At 45.3% G+C, this 18,816-nt stretch overlaps 3 protein-coding genes across 5 annotated transcripts in view; 2 read left to right on the forward strand and 1 right to left on the reverse strand.

Moving 5' to 3' along the window:
• Rpl35a (ribosomal protein L35A) overlaps positions 1-18,816 on the forward strand; it is a 168,803-nt gene that overhangs the window by 132,235 nt on the left and 17,752 nt on the right. The gene's annotated exons all lie outside the window — the stretch shown is intronic.
• Positions 337-1,648, forward strand: LOC143376648 (dynactin subunit 3). Of its 2 annotated transcripts, none has more exons than XM_076827205.1 (2): positions 337-496; positions 862-1,648. In XM_076827205.1, exon 2 carries the CDS (start codon positions 863-865, stop codon positions 1,427-1,429), a length of 567 nt encoding a protein of 188 aa, XP_076683320.1. In that variant the 5' UTR covers positions 337-496; position 862; the 3' UTR covers positions 1,430-1,648. The 2 variants fall into 2 exon arrangements, with proteins under 2 accessions (XP_076683320.1, XP_076683321.1); XM_076827206.1 differs by having other exon boundaries at positions 360-516.
• Positions 1,510-18,816, reverse strand: part of LOC143376626 (uncharacterized) — a 44,777-nt gene continuing 27,470 nt past the window's right edge. The window contains exons 2-11 of one of the 2 annotated variants that reach the window (XM_076827152.1): positions 17,194-17,630; positions 13,959-14,124; positions 11,795-11,935; positions 10,871-10,995; positions 4,947-10,793; positions 4,011-4,422; positions 3,343-3,762; positions 3,051-3,252; positions 2,772-2,966; positions 1,510-2,688 (exon numbers count right to left, since the gene is read on the reverse strand). In XM_076827152.1, coding sequence (XP_076683267.1) covers positions 2,503-2,688; positions 2,772-2,966; positions 3,051-3,252; positions 3,343-3,762; positions 4,011-4,422; positions 4,947-10,793; positions 10,871-10,995; positions 11,795-11,935; positions 13,959-14,124; positions 17,194-17,551 — 8,052 coding nt within the window. In that variant the 5' untranslated portion in view covers positions 17,552-17,630 and the 3' untranslated portion in view covers positions 1,510-2,502. The remainder of the gene's footprint in view (positions 2,689-2,771; positions 2,967-3,050; positions 3,253-3,342; positions 3,763-4,010; positions 4,423-4,946; positions 10,794-10,870; positions 10,996-11,794; positions 11,936-13,958; positions 14,125-17,193; positions 17,631-18,816) is intronic. The other variant, XM_076827153.1, reaches the window with a different exon arrangement.

The following is an 18,816-nucleotide window of genomic DNA, read 5'->3' on the forward strand; positions in this document are numbered from 1 at the left end:
TAGATTAATTAGTAGTTTGATTGTTATTCTTTAGTTTTCCATATTTTCGACGCTACATTTTCTAAAATGTCTCAGATATGTTTGAAAGTAATGTGGGCAGATTAGACAACGATAGGAATGTTCATAGATGAATTTGAGGTGAATTTAGATACTGTATAAATTATTCATATATAATGGTGCATTTATTTAATTGCTGAAATTCACTTACATGTTGGAATTATGAAGATTGTAAGCTCCACCGTTACAATCTTTTAGAAATTGAAATTTATTAACATACTCACTTTGCCGCCTTTTTCGATCACTGCGAAGTAAGCGCTACTTCAGCCTAGTATATCGACGTTCGCGTTACTTCAGATCGAAGCAGTGGAACGTACACGCATAACCTCTTTAGAGTTGTCAAAATTTGTGTCCCGAATTTCAACGTTCTGTTTATATCATACGGTTACTTTGTTATATATATTAAAGTCACGTAGCTTAAATTTTTGACTCTCTTCGCGTAAGTATTATTACATGCAAGTACAGCATTCATTGTCAATTGCTTCGAGTTTATAGAATATCCATAACAAGTGTTTAAGATTCTATTATATACGTACATATTTCACTTGTTTTATGATTAATTATTTTTACTATTTTACTTATCGTTGTCGTATTTATCAACGTATATAGTTATTGTCGTATTATCGCTTTTATCCTCTTTGTTTTATAATTATATACGTATTACATAACAATAGCAGATAAATTTGTTCCGTCACGTTGTATACAGTTCAAGGTGTTAAATTTCCATTTATAACAGTAATTTGCAATTCGTTTGTGGAAACATATGCGCAAGAATATTACCACGTGTTATCTTTCAACATTTAGAATGACAACTATTGAGTTATTAGAGGATAGAATCGCTGACTTGGAGAAGCAAATATACGGGCTTACAAAGGCGAAAGATGCCGACATCGCCCAGTTGGAGAATCCTGTGGTCGATAGTCTTTTACACGTGAACACATTGATTTCGTCTGCTATGTCAGGGCGTGAGAAAGCTGCTGCAGCGATAAAGCGGTTGCCAGAATTAAATAGTTACTTAGATCCGGTGTGCGAAAGCTCAGACATACCTACAGAGGCTAAAGTTCAGCTACTGCTTGTGATGACGCCGGAGATCAAGCAGAATTATGAAATGCTGCGTCAGGTACAAGAATTGGCGCCTGCGTTAGAAACCGACCGCTTGCAAGATGTGCCAGAGTTAACGAATAAGCTGAATAATTTAAATTTGTCGTATTTAAAAATATACGAAGAGAGTCAAGACTTAAATGGGCGCATGAACGAAATATTTTCTAAGTATAACGAAGTGATAACCGGCATTTCCAAGTCCTTAATTACCATAGACGCGGCGGTAACTGCTGCCGAAGTCGCGGCTCTACCCAAGAAGCAAGTAGATTAAAAGTGTATCGCATAATTAGCACATGGTTTTAACGATGATATTATTTAATGTTTTTTACCTTGAAGTGAAAAAGTGTTGCATACGTTTAAGATACATTTATTTTTTATCTTAGTATATAAAAATATTTACGCATTCATCAATGACTATGCATACATGAACATATTTTATTGTTGTATCTCTCCGTAACAATGTATTTTATTAAAATACTTATATATTATATACATTCGTCCTACCTATTTCTTATCCTAGTCCACTGTTCATTTCAGAAATCCTGCCTTAGGATCTCTGAGACGAACCATTTAATGAATAATTGGGCGTATTTATGCGGCGGTCTCTTATTTCGAATAAATACTCTGATTTTGCTGTTATCTTGTGCATAGTAACTGTATCCGAACACTTTGCTGGGTACAGTTACTATCCGAAATTAACAGCCCAATAGAAGCGGATTTTTAAAACTGTTAGGTATTTAACAGGGTCAAACATTCAATATCTTTCTCACTGTGACACTTAAGAAACAGCATAAGAGACCTAATTTTCTAAACCTGTAAAAAATCTCTTATAATGTTAATCATATTAAACAGTCACTTTATACAGTATTTACAAACTTATTAATTGTAAATAAGTATCGTGTCGCCAATCGTATGTACCCTCCGTAGTTCTCTTTGTTCCCGTACGTGTCGCGAGTGTAGGGCTCGCCACGAAATATTGCAGTGTCTACCCATTAATCAGTATTCGGTAATGTAACAAAGAAAAGATCACTCACATTTCCTTTCAAATACAGAACATCGAATTATGGCCATTTAATGTTATCCGTCGAATGCACTCTTTGCATTTAAATAGGAACATACTGTTTGAAGTATAGACGGATATAACGAGAAAGCAACGAATTAAGTACACCTCTTCGCTATCATTTCGCGAATTCCGAAACGGAGTGGAAGGTCTCCCCTATTCGTCCCCTCCTACGAATTTTCTGCTCTTTCTAATACTAATCCCAGTATGTCGCGGTCGATTTAGATTCGTCTAATACTCGTGTACTTTCATTAGATAAAAAGAAAGAAGAAACAATTAGAGCTTTAGCTTTCCATTTGCAAAGCAGGCACAGACTGTCGGAGCCAAGAAAGCGCAGGTTCCACGCTGGAATAAATTGCTGGGTGACCCCTTGAGCACCTACTATGATGACTGAGTAATCCCTGAATTTCCCATCTGGCTGATTCTCCCCCGGATTCACTGCCGCACATTAGAGGCGCTCCTTCGTCGTTCTGAAAAAGACAGTACGAATATTGTTTGCTATCCATGCATACCTACTCCTGTGGAGCATGGCAATCTGGATTTTAAATCTTACATAGCATGGTCCTTTGTCTGTATCGGTGAATCCAGCGCATATGTTGTCCTTAGTGATAAATCCTGCGTAGTGACTCGTCCCGTTGCATTTTTCTGAATCATACGTTGGTAGTGGCAGGAACTTCAGGTATTTCTGCAAGTCCACCTCCCCGTTCACAGGGAATCCCCATCCGACAGTAACGCATATTTGTCTTGGCTGAAATTTGAAGGGAAAAAAGGTAGAGATGATGTGTATTCTCGAGTGGAAGATATTACCAGACCTCGAGATCATGATACACACCTGTATGGGGTGCTGCGGAAGGCAAACAGCACTCACGTTCCTCGAGAAAGTCAAAGGTCTCTCTAGCTGCACCAACGCGATATCGTTGTTGTACAGGAATTGATTGTATTTCACTTGAGGATAGGGGATGATGTTCCTGACGGGGTGTGCCTTTAGTAGATTTTCACCGGTGAACAGTTGCCATCCATTGCTCTGCTTGTATCTGAAATTGGAGGATGATCTGGGTCAGATTAATCCAATCTAATACACTTAACATTCGCGTTTCGATTTCTTTCGTCGATTCTTCCATTACCTGTGAATGCAGGAATAACTGGAGAGCACGTGCATGGGCCCCACCACGCTTGCCGTGCAAGCAGCACCGTATTTCGGTTCCTTTAGCAAAACCACGCTGGACCATTGCCCTTCGCTGGCTGGAGTTCCGCCGACTAGTCTCGCGGTTGGACCCTCCCCATAATGGGAACCGCAGGAGAATTCTTGGCAGGAGATCTGCACGACCTTCTCCGAAACGCAGAACTCCACTGGTTCCAAGTTCGTGACTAGTGGCATACGGTGATTTGGATTGGACTTCAGTCTTAGAATTTTCTGCTGCCTATCCCACTTCGTCAACTCCGTCGCCTCGGCGCCAGCGAACCCTAGTGCTTGGCAATAAGAGTCGCTGAACTCTTCGGTCCATGCATCGGAGCAAACTAAGCGATGACTGCCATCGAATTGTCTGTAACGTGATAAAAATATGTATTCTAGGTCAATTGTACCGATACACGATCGTGGAAGTAGTCCTAAATTCTTGTAGAGTAATCTGATAGCAAAGTTCGTTATGCATTTTCTTAGGGAAAAAGGAAGAGAACCTGTTCAACATGAATTTTGATCAGTGTAGACAAGTAACTCATCACGAATGAATGCTTTATCAGTTTGTTCCACAATCGAGCTCAGATCATCTATTCGTCTAATCAAGATGTATACCTTATTTTCAACAGAGACGTGGTCTCAATCACCCCGTGTGCTCCGTTATTCCCAGCTTCGCCTTCTTTGTGTAGATCCGTGAAATTTCTCTCCGCCGTCGTATTTGTCATTAAACAGCCCCATTCGTCAGAATGATCCGGGCAGTGTTCTATTCCATCGCAAACCTGATTTTCTGGGACGCATCCCCCTGTCTGGCACTTGAATTGATCGAGGGCGCAGTCGCAGAGCTTCTCGTCCTCCCCGTTTGCACACTCGCTGATTCCATTGCAGTGCCATGTCAGTGGTATGCACCAGTTCTCCGTTGGACAAAGATACTCGTCGTTCCCACAGATTTTGGCACAGTTATATTCGTCCCGATGGTCTTCGCAATCTGGTCGTCCATCGCACTGCGAGAGGCCTGGGATACATCTTCCTAGAATGAAAAGTCCACTAAACATAAGCAACTGAATGTCTCTGTTCGTTCTGCTGCGATTGAAACCGATGCAATCGCGATGACGAACGTTTTTGCTACTCTCATCGAGATTTCCCAATCTTTTTCAAGCCTATGCATCATTTCAGCGATAGTAAAAGTGATACAAAAAGTTTTATTCCTCTACTATTTTTCACGTAAACGCGGTATCATTCCACATAGCATTGGAATGTTTTTTTCTCTGTAAGAAAACCGAGTTAATTCGTCCTCAATTGTTCTCAGCGCTACAGCGAACATTCCTATCCTAGAAATGACCCAGTTGACTACTAATCTGTGACTTCTTTTAACCATACCAAGCGACATTGACAACTCGTGTCCCATTACCTGAAAGAAACACGCGACTTACCCGCCAGCCGTATTAGTATCGAACGCGACCGTTTTCCCTTTCACTTCTTGCGTTCCACGAACATTACTCCGATCTACATCCAACCATCCATGGTATAATAGCTTCAACCTGAACAACTCACCGTTGGGGCATTTAAACTCGTCGAACTGGCACTTCCATTCGTCGCAGTTCCTCTCGTCGCTGCCGTCGTCGCAGTCCACGATCCTGTTGCACACCAGGTCCCTCTTCAAGCATTGCCCACTGGCGCACTGGAAGTTCCCAGGGCAGTGCTTCTCCTCGCAGTTCAATTCATCCGAGCCGTCCGAGCAATCGTTCTCAGAGTCGCATTGCGCTGATCGCTTGACGCAGTACGCGCCGTCCCTGGACGTTCCGTTCGTGCATTGGAACTGGCCAGCGGTGCACTTGGAGTAAACGATGTTTGGAGGCAGGTGCGGGAAGAGCACGTCGATGTGGCTCGTCGTCTCGACGACCGTATCCGGTGATTTGGTCGCCGGGACCACGTTTTGCTCTCTCGCGGGCTGATTCACGCTTGTTTCCTGCCCGAGTGAGGTAACAGATGATTGAGGAAACGCTGGAGGCTGCGAACCTGTTTGATTCGCTGTTGTCCCATCCAGCGCGGCAATTTTCTCTGGGTCGATCATCGCGTGTCCTTCGTTGGTCGGCTCGCTGAGAATCGACGGATTCTCTGTGGCAAAGTCGTCGTCCGTGTTCTGCCGGCGAAGTTGATAGTTTCGGACGACTACGAAGGGCTGGGTGACGTGCTCCGGTTCGATGATTTCCTCTGAAACGGGGATGAAGCTCGGGTATTTCTTTGAGCTGTCCGATTTGGTACTGGTGTCTCCTTCAATTGAAGAGACGTCGACAAGCCTTGGCTCCGTTTGATTGGACCCACCGGTGGTCTCGATGATCTTCACCTTTGGCACCTGCGCAGAGTTCTCCGTTGCGTCAGGCGAAGGTGGTTCTGGGACCTCCGTTACGTTGTGAGCTTCTTTTGGAGTACTTTCTGTGACATCCTGTATCTGTGTTGACACTATGGTAGTGGGCTCTGGAACCTCCGTCGCTACGTTCTCTTCATTGCCTTCTAGATTGAGTTCCTTCTCTTTTTTATATTTGTACTTATCGGTCACCTTCTTGTCTGTCGATTTCTTCTTCACCTCCAACGTCTTATCCAATGGAATCACCCTCAAATCTTCCTCCGACAATTCCCCCACGTCCAAGTCGGGCAACACAGCTCTAGGTGTCGTGGTGATCAAGTGGCTCTTATAGTCGAACCTTGCAAGCTCTGTGTCGTCTTCGACTATCTCAGTAACTGGCCTGACATCCTCGGTTGTGCTGGAACTGCTTGGTTCTTGGAAAACACTCTTTTCTGTAGTAACTACGTCCTCAATGGACACTGGGAGGGTAGGTTCAGAAACTGGAGCCTCCGTCACTGTTTCGTTCACCACTTCCATCTTCTTCTGCGTATTCTCTTCGTCATTCATCGTCGATGGTGTAGTTACGTTTTCCTGGCTCGTGTTTGCTTCGCTCACGAGTGGAATCACCGCCTGCGGCCACGAAATATTTATATTTCTACCACCAACGTGTTCCACTGCACTTTGCAACAGATCGTCCGTTTTATTATCGTGCAGATGAACCTGTTCTATCGGACTGGTTACCGAATCCTCGGTTTTATTAACGGACATCGAAGGTTCTTTCTCCCCAGACATCTCCACGGCGCCTGCATTCTGCGAGTCGTTGCTGGTTTTCTCAGCGTCTGGTTTCACGGACGACGTGGTCAGCAGCGAGTCGCTCTCCGTAGTCTGCAGTTCTTCAGGAAGTATGGGCACCTGGGCGGTGGTTTTGGTATCCGTCGACGCCGCGTGGGTGGTTGGAGTTTGTACCGTCGTCGCAACTTCCTTTTCTACGTTAGTATCATTGTCCTTTCGAGGACTCTCCTCGGTGACCGTGGTGCTTTCGAATTTCTCTGTCGTGGACATCTCTTGCTGTATCTCCAATGGCAACACTGGTATCTGCGTGGTCAGTTTTGCGTCTTCTACATGTTTATCTGGGACACTTCCCATCGTGGTCGTAGCAACTTCGGTGTCGTTCAACATGCCTGTCGATTTCAACGATTCCCCGTCTTTATTCTGAGTGGGATCTAAATCACTCAGCTTGCTGGGCTTCTTAATCGCCTTATGAATCTCCGTGTCGTCGTGTTGATACCCCTTGGACAAGGTGTCGTCATTTATATCATTGTACAAATCCTCCACAGCGTTCTCCTCTGGCTTCTCAGAGGTAGTTGCACTGCTCGCGGCTGGTCCTTCCAAGTGTTTCTCTGCTGCATCCATCGTGGGCATGCTAGTTGCACTAGCCTCGGTGGATACCTCAGACTTGTCCTTATCTACGTCATACTTGATCGTGGTCTCTGTTTCCTTAAACTGCGCTTCCAGTGGTACCACTGTCAGTGCTTCCTCATCTTTCTCGGGAACGTTTGCACCCTCACTTTCCTTCATCACCTTCTCACTGCTCTCTGACTTATTAACAACGTCATACGTATGCAGTCCATTTTGATCCCCAGCTTCTGTGTCATTAGTTTCAACAGCATCCAATGCTTCCTTGCCAATGCCACCAGCGACTTCATTCTTACTATCCGTGTGGTTTACCTTCCTGCTATCACCCTCTTGCCCGATCGATGGTTTACTGTCGTCTATCTCTGGGTGCACATCGTTTATCGACTCCTTAGGAACAGTTTCATTCGCAGGATGCTCCGTGGATGGTGTAACACTCTCTGTCACTGGTTTGTACGTGACGACATCCTCAACCGGCCCCTCGAAAGGATTGGGTACATCCTGCTCGTCCTTGTCGAGTCTAGGCGCCTTCTTCACTTCCTTCTCCTTCTGAACGTCTGGTAGAAAGGGTGACATGTCGTCAACGTGCTTGTCGTAGGTCATGTCGGGCTTCTCTGTCGCTGCATTCTCAGGATACACGGCAGGGTGCAGCGGATGGTTGGTAGACTGGTCCAAGTTGTCGTCGTAACGACCTGAATAACCCGAATCACCTACCGAAACGATGTTTTCTTCTGGGTGGGTGGTGGAATGCTGCAAGATGGTCCCGATTCTCTGAGTAGAGGATCCAGCCTTGCTTCCTGTCGTGGTACCTTCAGATACTGTTGCGTTTGCAGGGTGGATGCTCTGCTCAGGGATAAGTTGAGGAATAATCCCATGGAGCTTTTCTAACTCACTGATGTGATCAGTTTTCGGTATGACCATTATGTGCTCCTCCTCTGTTTTGTTCTTAAGGGACTCTAGCACCACGGGCTCAATATTGTGGCCAAAGTTCTTTGGTAGTTTGGGGAATAGGGTGGTTGACGTGTGTTCAATAATATTCGTTTCGTTCGAGTCGTGAGCACTCGTCTCGGAATGCGTTACCGAAGATTCGATGGTGTCTTCGGGTAAAGCTGAAGCGTTTTGTGACTTGGGCTCTTCGGAAGTTGTAGCGCTACTCTCTGCTGTGGAACTTATGTCAGTGGCGTTCTCTGGTAAGGTGTCTACAAGAAGAGTGGTTGTTTCAGAATCTACATTCGAGTTTGTAACAGATTCCACTTCAAGATCTGTAGATTTAGTACTGGACAATGTCATTGATCCGGATTCTGTGGAGGGTTCTATGTTTCCAGACTCATCGTGCTCTGTTACCCCATCGCGCATTACACCAGCTTCAGTAGCTTGCTCTACTATTGGTGTTTCCTGTTTTTCAAGCCCCATAGGATTTTCTGTCACTTTCTCCTCCTCATCGTTGACCTCTTTCATCGTCGTATCGATCACTGGCGTAGTACTCATTTCAGACTGATCTGCCAACGACTGATTCTTACTCTCTTCGTCGTCAACCATCAAAGGAATCACTGGCAAGGGTGCATCGTCACCTAACGGTCCCTCGGTTGGCATTTCGTTACTCATCAACGTAGTCTCTTCAACGGTGTTCAGAAGTGTTGTCGTTTCTGGCTCCATGCTCGTAGAAAAGTTAGACTGCAATGTGTTCGCGCCTTCAGCCTCGAGCATGGATGTTGCGGTCGAAGCTTGGGGTGATTCAGTGGATGGTGATTCTGTAATTGATCCGACGAATACGTTATTCGTAGTCATGGATTCAGTGGAGGAATCTGATTTACTAGAAGGCTGTTCAGTGGAAGACATTGCTCCCATACTGTGCTGCATCTCAGTAGAGTGTTCCATTTCGTGAGACACTACAAGAATGTTTTGTTCGGGCTTTGTCTCAACAGAATCCGATTTCGTGGGCGGTAAAGTAAGTAATTTGTATTCAGTAGAGGATTCTGGTTCACTTGAAGGTTTCCATTCGGTGACTGGTTCACCTTCGACGGAGGATACTGACTCTGTTGGTGATTTGGACTCGATAGAAGCTTCGGTAGATGCTACTGGTTCAGCTGAAGGCTCTGTAGTAAGAGATTGCGGGTGGACTGTGGGTTTGGGTTCGTCAGACACATCTGCTTCGGATGGAGGTTGTGGCTCAGCGGTGGATTTGGGTTCTGCGAGAGATGGGAGGTCAGTGATGGGCTCTGGAGAGGGCTCTGGCTCTGGAGAAGGCTCTGGCTCTGGAGATGGCTCTGCAGGGGGTTCTGGCTCTGGAGATGGCTCTATAGAGGGTTCTGGCTCTGCAGGGGGTTCTGGCTCTGCAGAGGGTTCTGGCTCTGCTGGGGGTTCTGGCTCTGCAGAGGGTTCTGGTTCTGCAGAAGGTCCTGGGGTGGCTGAGATACCTGCCGCTGATTCTGCAGAAGTCACCGCTTCTACTGGGGATTTTGTTGTGGCAGAAGGTTCTGGTTCCACTGAAGCATCTGGTTCTGCAGAGGGCTCTGGTTCAGCAGAAGGTGTTAGCTCTGCTGAGGGCTCTGGGCTTACTGAAGGTTCTGGCTCAGCTGAAGGTTCAACAGAGGGCTCTGGTTCAGCTGAAGGCTCAGGTTCCGAAGTAGGTTCCGAATTAGCAGGCTCACTTGTTGGTTCAGCCTTCGGCTCAGCATCAACATGACCCGAGTGGTTGTGCATCCAATGAACAGACTCGGGATCATCACTAAGCGCACGATTGTGCTCCGTCGTGGTCATAGGCGTAGCCTTCGCCTCGTAATCCGATTGCGGATGCATATGGAACGTCTGCCTATCATCCTGTGACGAATCATGCTGCACATGCGCTACCTGCGTGGTGAAGCCTAAATGGTCCCAATTATCGGGCCTTACAGGCTTGAAATCACTTTCTGGTCCTGTACTCCTGCCTTGACCGTAATCATGCACCGCTTCGGTATTCGATTCCGGCGGCTCGTCGTCCATGTCAACGTTACTCAGATCGTTCTTATCTTCGCATCTCTTCCCGTCCTTATCCAACGTCTTTCCAGAAGTACAAGAGCACACGAACGCAGCCTCCGCGTAATCGTACTCACAGACCTCAGCACACCCATGATTTTCGATCTGACATTCGTTCAAGAGTGTGCTGACCCGTAGCTCCCTCAAATGATACTGCCCAATCATGTTGCCGCCCTTCCGCAGCGTCTCTTCGATCATCTGCTGCACCTCTTCAGGCACGGGGCGCGGCGGGTAGCTTATCCTGAACTTCACGTCTCCCTCCTTACCTATCTCGTACACCTTAACGATCGTCCCGTTCTCCGTATGGCGCAGCATGTTCGTTAGGTGCTCCTCTATCTCTGAAGCAACCTGCCTGTACGCCCTGGACTTGTGATCGTGCAAATCGTTGCTCCAATGAAATTCATCCAACCGCAATAGCCCATTGAGAGCGCTAGACACAGCGGCATACATAGATTCGTCCGTGGTCGGCCACGGTGGGAAGCTCGAAGTCGCGGGTGGAGGACTCGATGGTGGATCTTTGATGTACTCTTGACTTCCCGCGGTATGAACGTCACCCAATTGTTGGGAGTTAGTTTGATGACTGTTCTCCAAGGGTTCTGAGGCTTCTTGCGTCAGGATAACACCGGCTGTAACAGAATTGGACGTTCCACAGTCGTTTCTGCGATGGCAAATGGAAGAGATTGTGCAATGCGGGGATTCTTACTTGCAGCTAGAATGGCGATGATGATGGCAATCAGGAGGACCAGTAGCCCGCATCCCCAGCAGGCCATTCTTCTCCAATACGAGCTTCTCGATCGTTTGTCCTTGGTTACGTACAATTTCTCGCCCCTGTAACACAACGTGACCACAGATTAAGAACAGTCATCTATGCTGGCCGCCCTATCACCCCCATCCTGGACCCAAGTTAAGCGTATTTTGTACAGCACTGTGCTTGCCAATGTCCGAGACCTTCTTCAGCGACCAGCCATTGGGATTAGAAGCTCCCCTAGACGAACAGACACCACTCTAAGAACACATATCCGCGAACGAATCGAGTCGTCCCAACCAACGTTCTTCATAGCCCTTCTACGCCTCAGGCTTTCTCGGAACGTTCGTCGAAGTCTGTTGCGTGAGATGGCGATACGTGACTTGGGGATTCGTAGGACCCAGAGTGTGATCTGTGTTGATGTGTGGGAGGGGTAGTTTCAATCATTTCTCATGCCTGAGGGTGTGACCACCTGCCAGTATATCGAAATGATCGTTTCAGCGAATGGAAATGCCGTGTGGTATGTATAGGACGAGGACGTGGCGCCTCTTCTTTCAGTGGGGGTCACGTAGTCAGCAATCGATTGAAAAAAAAAACGGACAAAACTTGTTCCTCTTTATTTCGATCCACGTGTCCACGAGTATAGTATACATAAACGTGTGGCCACGGTGCAATTGTGGGTATGGAGGGTTTCTGTGAAACTGTTTTGCATTCCATCGTCAGACACATCAAGGCTCAGCCGCGCATTCGAACCAGAAAAAAAAATGTATGAATAAAAGAGCAGCATAGGTAAGCGGGTTAGTTCGCGTTCGTGCGCATCCACCGTTCATCGGATTCAACCAGCCTCCCTGTTCCTCATCCTCGAAAGCATCGGTGAAGTACCTGAGGGCTGTCAGCCAGTGGGAATAGTCGACCAGTCCGGCGGCTGGGTCTCTCAGGCTGAGTCCCTCGCGGCCGACGCCGGGGCCCAAATCAAAACGCACTCCAGCCACGGTTGTTTCAACCTCGGCCTCGGGACCCCTGCTAGGTGCCGCGACAACAGAAAACACCGTCTAACTCTCTACTAAGGCTGGGGCAAAGTGTGATGTATCGGTCAGCAGCGGTGAAACTGTACACGGTGGCTCTAACGTGTGCACGTGTCTGATGATCGAGCCCTCGAGCGCGGAGCAGATACTTATTCGGTAATAGTGCAGGTGTATAGATTGAGCAACAGTGAGGTTTGAAGGGGTTAGAGATAGGGGTGGAAGTAGAGGAGTCCCTCTGGGAGATACATGGTTGCTTTGGTCCTGATACTAGATGGTCTGCCAAATTTTGAATGCAATGCTTAATTTTGCTTCGTTAGTGGAAGACGATAGATGGACGATAGCTTGCAATTCTCATCTGTTCTCATGTAATGGAGTTTTTTTTATAGAATAATTTTTGACAATTGTTAGTTTAGGTTGCAGTAGGTTCTGCTTCAGAGTATTAAGATAACTTCTTATCGCATTATTTGCTAATTAATCATATTACACGTACATGCTTCGCGCGAAGGTTTCTCATAAACTAATACCCGGTGCACTGCGCTATTACGAACATACTACTTCTTACTCTCTAGCAAGTTGATCAATTTACACTCACGCGATCACACAGCGTTTCGCAACGGAGATCCTTTCAAATTTTCAGCGCGTCCTATCGAAACCGCGAATGGCATCGAGCAATCGTTGCGCTCATCAACTTGCTATTTACTTTCCTAACATTTTCGGAATACCATTGGGCCACTTGGGAGGCAAGCGATGCGTTAAGAGAGAAAAAAAACACGGTAGGACACTGCTAGACTCTTGCAGACCGATCGTCACGTTCTCTAACATTTCCTTTCCCTCACGGTTTTTTTTTTAATAATTGTGAGTCGCGAAATTATTTTGAAATCGAGGAAACCTGCGACTCGTCGAATTGCAGAATGCTTATGTCGGCTCTGCTTCTGCGTCGAACGAACAGAACGACGAAAGACGGTCATTTTTGCAATGGTGGCGGTCACTCTTGCATTTTGCTATGAAATGTTGTGACACATTCGTTTCGCAAACTCCTCCACCGGTGAACGTATACCGCAATGGCTGAGGACCTTCGCTCGTTCCGTTCCTGTCTGCGGCCTTTTTTTTTTATTCAACCGATGCATTTGCATTTCCCCGTTGGGTCCGATGCAATAAGATCGTACTCAGACACGAACTATCTGATTCTAATATAATCGATGCAACCAATGCAAGTCTTCCTAAAACGTTTCCACCGATGTGAAAAATCGGTAGAGATAATACAGCTTCTGCAATTGACGAACTAATGCCCCATCGTTCCTCTATATCTTTAAAAATAAAGAAGATTCTCTACAGAATTTTGAAGCATACGTAAGACATCGCACGAAGTCGAATTACTTCACTGATCGTAGATTCATCATCAGAGAGAATGGGAATATTCTGATTCTTTTGACACGAAATATTTCAAAATATCGTAAATGTGAAGGTGCCAGGGATATATTAACATTCGTAAATTCGATGGCAAATTAATATAACTGCAGTTACAAAAAATGAATGACGTGTTTACAAATCACTTATCCATAAAAGCCAGGTGTTTGATCACAATTAGTGCCACCTAGGAGCGTATAAAAGATACATGGATTTCAACTGATTTTCAAAAACGAGCCATACAGTTTCCCCACTTAAAACTCGAGAATTCCACTGACTAATCATTTCCCACGAAGCTCACAACGTAATCCTCGCTAATCGCCATATTTTCCCGCCAAAACTACAGTCTGAACAAAGTCAGTCCCCCGGAGGCTATCAACAGTCTCTTCCCTCCACCATTCCACTGAACTACCTCCACCTTTCCACCTCTGGTCAGGCCTGGTGGAGGGTAGAGGGGCTTGGGCAGCGAACTGGTGTCACTGCAGACTATAAACCCGCCGGGCTGGTGAACAATAAACGCACGGCGACCAAGTTAATGTTAAACAAGTAGCCAAGAAGAGGATACACATTGTAGGCAGAGTGATGCAAGTGCGTTGAAAATCGACCATCGTTACCTGATGTACTTCCGGTGCTCGTTCACAGGCACGAAATATTCTTCGTAGGAATCGGCTGGGACTTCGCAGGCCTCTTGGCCCTTCGTCTGATGATTGTTGCCCGCGTAAGGCCTCATCGAGACCAGTTCCAAGTTTACGGCCTCGATCTGCTCCTTCTTTCCGGTGTCTGGGGAAAACGGGAAATCCGTTAATTACGTTGTCAATGTCGGCTGCGGCGGGTGGCGGAACCGGTTCCCGTTTTTCGGTCGCGAATTCAGAGAAACCTCGTTCCTTGCATAAATTAATCCTCGCCCACCCCTCCCCCCCTCCCCCGTGTCATTGGCAATAACGGAGGGACCGCTAACCCCTGTCGGTTGAGTTTTTCTTGGGGGAACTGGTAGAGTGAGGTCCATTCGACTTTGATCGACAATTTCTGGCTTTCAACTGTGGTAGTTCCCTTGGCGGAGTTAGCATAGCTTGGTCGGGGATGATAGATGCATTTAATCGCCCAATTTTCAAGTGATAAAGGGAAGTTTTCTACGCTCGAACGTCCCCGTGCTCGTTTTTCTTCGGAGGTACTACACGAGGCGACGTGCAACGTTTCTAAAGGAGCATATTTCCTTGTGGATGTTGGTTTTTCGACCTTCTTATGCAACGGGAAATATTGTTCTTCAGGGGCATTAGAATTCAATTACCGTGCATCACGAACTGCGATGGAGAATGCGCTCGTTCATGATTCATGACCGAGAGTGGTTCCATCAGCGCTAATGCGGCTCGTTATTTTTCAATTAGTAATATTCTGGGGAGAATGTATGTTGCGTCTGTGTTAAAATAGTTTTAAATTTTGCAAGCTCAATGTCTGCGAGCTTGATTCCGTTATTGAATCACATGGTTCGTGAGAATTTAATGTGTCTTACGCTGAATATACTTTTCCGCGAAGCTGAGGAGTGGTATTGTTAATTGATACGAAATATTTTTTAAATTTGTGAGATTCTTTACTCACGTTCGTTGTATTTTTTCTAGAGAGACTTCTAATCGACTAAGGGGAGGATGAACGTATTTTGTTTCATTGTTGAGTTTTGATGAAATGTATAATTTAAAAATGTTACTCGTTGATTTCCCCACGTTTCTTTTTGCTTATATTAAGTTCAATGTGTATCGTCAGAAATTAGAGTATTTCGTAGTGGAATAATACACTTAAGATTTACCTTATCCCCGATAACATTAATCTTCGTCAGAAATTTGCAAATCTAAAGATTTACTATAATCATTATAATGAAAAATTCTAAGGTCGAAGCATCAATCACCCATGACCCACGTGGCGCTCAATGCAATTTGTGTTCCAAGTATACCTCTCGGGCACATCAAAGCTTTAATTAACAATTAAATGAATTATTCACTTTGAAATGACTATATCATACTTTTTCCTATGTCAAAATTCTTTATTTGGTAAGTGCATCACTCAGCAAAAGAACTTTAAGTAATTCAGAGTGCAAAGTAAAAAATCATTGAATAATATTTCATGCGTTTCAAATTGATAAATGGCAATTGCTGATATGTGTAATTGTGTGATATTTAAACTTGTTCGTGTGCTATGTGAAACAGTATAGCTTCAAACTTACAAATACTGATATATGTTTCATTACTTATGTAATTCATAGGTGTGGAAATTACACGTCACGATACAATATCTATTTGCAGGCCAGAGCATTGCGCGCTGTAAAATCGATGTTAAAAGTTCATACAGTTTAAAAGTCAATGTGCCATTATTGAGCAATGGTCGGAGAGATATTTTTCCACGTGAATATGCTAATTAATTGCTACACACTGCCAACATCACTATTTTATGGCTTTCTCCCTGATTTCGTGGCACCTGACACATCAGTTTAAAGCCTCACCACCTGCCTCTCGAAGAATACTAAATTTTCCTGAGCAAGCACTTTGTACTTCACGTTTTTATTCCTTTTAAACATTTTATGAAACTTACAATATCGTTAATATTTCTTACGACGAAAGTTGGTTCATGTTGGATCAAAACACTTAGGTACTGAACCAAAACCGTAGATAACAATCCAGTTCGTTGTAAGAAGCGATTAGTTGCTGACTGTCTCGAGGGTAAAAGTATAACATTTTAATGCCGATTATTGTTAGGGAGGACTGTCTCCGTACACTTTCTGCGTTTCACCGACCTCGAACGACTTTTTCTTTGGGAACTGGCGGTGGTAGTAATTAACGATCGAAAGTTCGACTCGTTCCGATCATATCTTGTAAAATCGTATGATCGACGCAGATTTCAGCAGTGGCTGTTACTTCGACCCGTTCTACTTTGCTTTCGAATCGTACGCACGAAAGTGTTTTTTCCATTCAGTTGAAATATCTCAAAGCTACGATATCTACAGATTCCATAGGAAAATTCTACGTCGGTCTAAATCCATTAAATGTATTCCATTCTACGTTAATGTCATTCAAGGAAATCAGACTTCGATCAAAGTTCCTCAAAACGGCATTTCCTTTCACTGGTATATTCCACTTCTCTTCCATCCTCTTCTCATTATCGATCTCCAGCAAGAGTTGTAATATTCTATCGTTTTAAGTGTCTGAGAGTTAAACGACATATACCCACTGCATATATTCGGCTCGTGGCTGCATTGCAGACATTTTCAATAAATGATGGGACGATCTAAATCCGCGACCAAGATCCTCGCGAATCGACCACTCCGCGGTATTATAATTTCAACCATGACGCCCGTGGAGGTTTTCCCCGCCGCGCGGCGTGCATTATTCATTAGACGTAGACGAAGAAAATTTTTGCGCAATTCATTCCGACTATTTGTCCCAGTCTGCTGGAAATCTCGAGCCACAGTAGTCTGCTCGTCGATTGCAATTACGGTTTACGTCACACGAGATTGCACTTTCGTGCAGCGCCGACAACGAGCCCAGGGTGACATGCTGCGTGGACTTTTTGTCGCGCAAGAATTTTCCCGGTACAGGTCCTTACATAAACCATGACTCTTTCGTTGCACCTTATGCACTCTCCCCCACTGATTCAAAGCTACTTGCCAAACACGAGCAGAAAAAAGATTCAGCTCCTGTGAGCATTGAAGCAGATTCTTCCGAGCCTCGCTCTACCCACTAGGGACCAATTCTATAATACTACCCGTTCAGTACCTCCCTGTCATATTCACTAATGTATTTAGCCCTACTTCACTGCGAGAAAAGAGAAGGAAAATAAATATTACGCCAAGGAAATCCTCACCACTCATCTGCACGCTGGTTGCACTACTATTGAGGAAGCTGGCGTCATTGTTGTTCCCGTTTCCGTGAACTCCGTTCCCGTTTAGCTTTGGCTCGACGACGGTCCTCTCGTTGCTCTCTGGTAGCTCGATCCTCGTCTCCGTTTTGTAACGAGGATCGGGACTGGTTCTTCCGGGTTCCACGTACTGCTGCGACACGAACGATCGCTGGTGGCCATTTTCCATCGGGCCACCTTCCGACGCTGGCTTCTGATCCTGGTCCAAGGTCACTTGCTGCTGGCCATCGTCCACCTTCGCCGAGGCGGCGCAGTCCTCCTCGATGGTAAACGCTGGATTGTCCATGCCATCGGCCGCCGACATCTCTCGATTCCGTCGACGAAAGCTGCTGGGCCCTCACCTGATAACGTCCGCCCGCTATCGACTCTCATGCGTCTCGATTCTGCAACCAAAATTCAGATTTCCATCAGCGCTTGGTAGCGCATATTCGACGTACGGACGTGACTTCGTCGTCATCTTTAAAAATTCGGAGTTCGTGCGCTCTTTTGCCTTGACATGTCGCAATCTAGTCCTTCGAGAGGGATGGACCGGGAATTTTAATTGGGACCTCGAGGATTTCGAGCTTCTTTCTGATTCTTTACAGATACCCATCTTGGGTGTCTTCGTAAATCCGTGCAGGTTTAGGAAAGGATGGAGGTGGATTAGTTACGAGTCAGTATTTTCAGTTGTGAGCTGCTTAGAAGTTTGTATCCTAGTGGGATCTTGAATTCTTTTAAGCGGAAACATTAGAAGTCATGAATCGAGGATTTCGTGAGCTGTGGAAATTGATCTTTTGTGGGACGTAGGTTCTGGTATTACTGACTGAAGTAGTCGTACGTTTTCGTGCGGGTTTTCGATGGGAAAGGTTACTAAGATCACCTGTAACAGGCAACGTAATAGAGGAATACCTACGTTCTCATACTGATTCAGTTTCGCTCTGTCCCAGGAGAAATTAGACGACGATAATTCGATACAAGAAAGACGTTTTCTATTATTCGATCACCGTGCTCAACGATATTGGAAACACATACCGAAGTTTCCGTTTCGTTGACGATTGGCCAAGTTCCCAGTGACCGATTTCGCGCGGTGTGTAATTTATCGTTGGGTGAAACTGGACGTAAGGCGAGCTGATTTTTCTATGAGCAAGCTCTCTGCGCTGTGATCCGGAAATCCAGCGCATAATCAATGAACGGGAAAGGAACACAAACGAGTTTCCATTTTATTACACGAAGCATCTCGTACTCCGTATTACGGAACAAATGAAAGATTATTCTTTAAAATGTGGAACGCAATCTCCCTTAAAAAGCCTTAGTTTTTAAAAAAATCGCGTTTCAACATATCAGTGGGAATCTCCAAATTCTGTTTAGAAAGATCACTTTCGGAAACAAAACACTGTGTTACAAAATGTTTAAGTATGGTCGAGTTTCAACCATATTACTTAGACATTCTTTCGGTTAAAAAATACTTTCGATCCCTTTTCACGATTAATGATCGGAAATGTTCTGTTTTTTGTAACAAACGTAACCACTTTCTTATCACCAGTCATCGTGGTGATCGCAGAACTGCGATTATGATTATCGCGCACGTGT

The sequence above is a fragment of the Andrena cerasifolii genome, chromosome 14 (assembly GCF_050908995.1).
Source record: "Andrena cerasifolii isolate SP2316 chromosome 14, iyAndCera1_principal, whole genome shotgun sequence".
Classification (NCBI taxonomy): domain Eukaryota; kingdom Metazoa; phylum Arthropoda; class Insecta; order Hymenoptera; family Andrenidae; genus Andrena; species Andrena cerasifolii.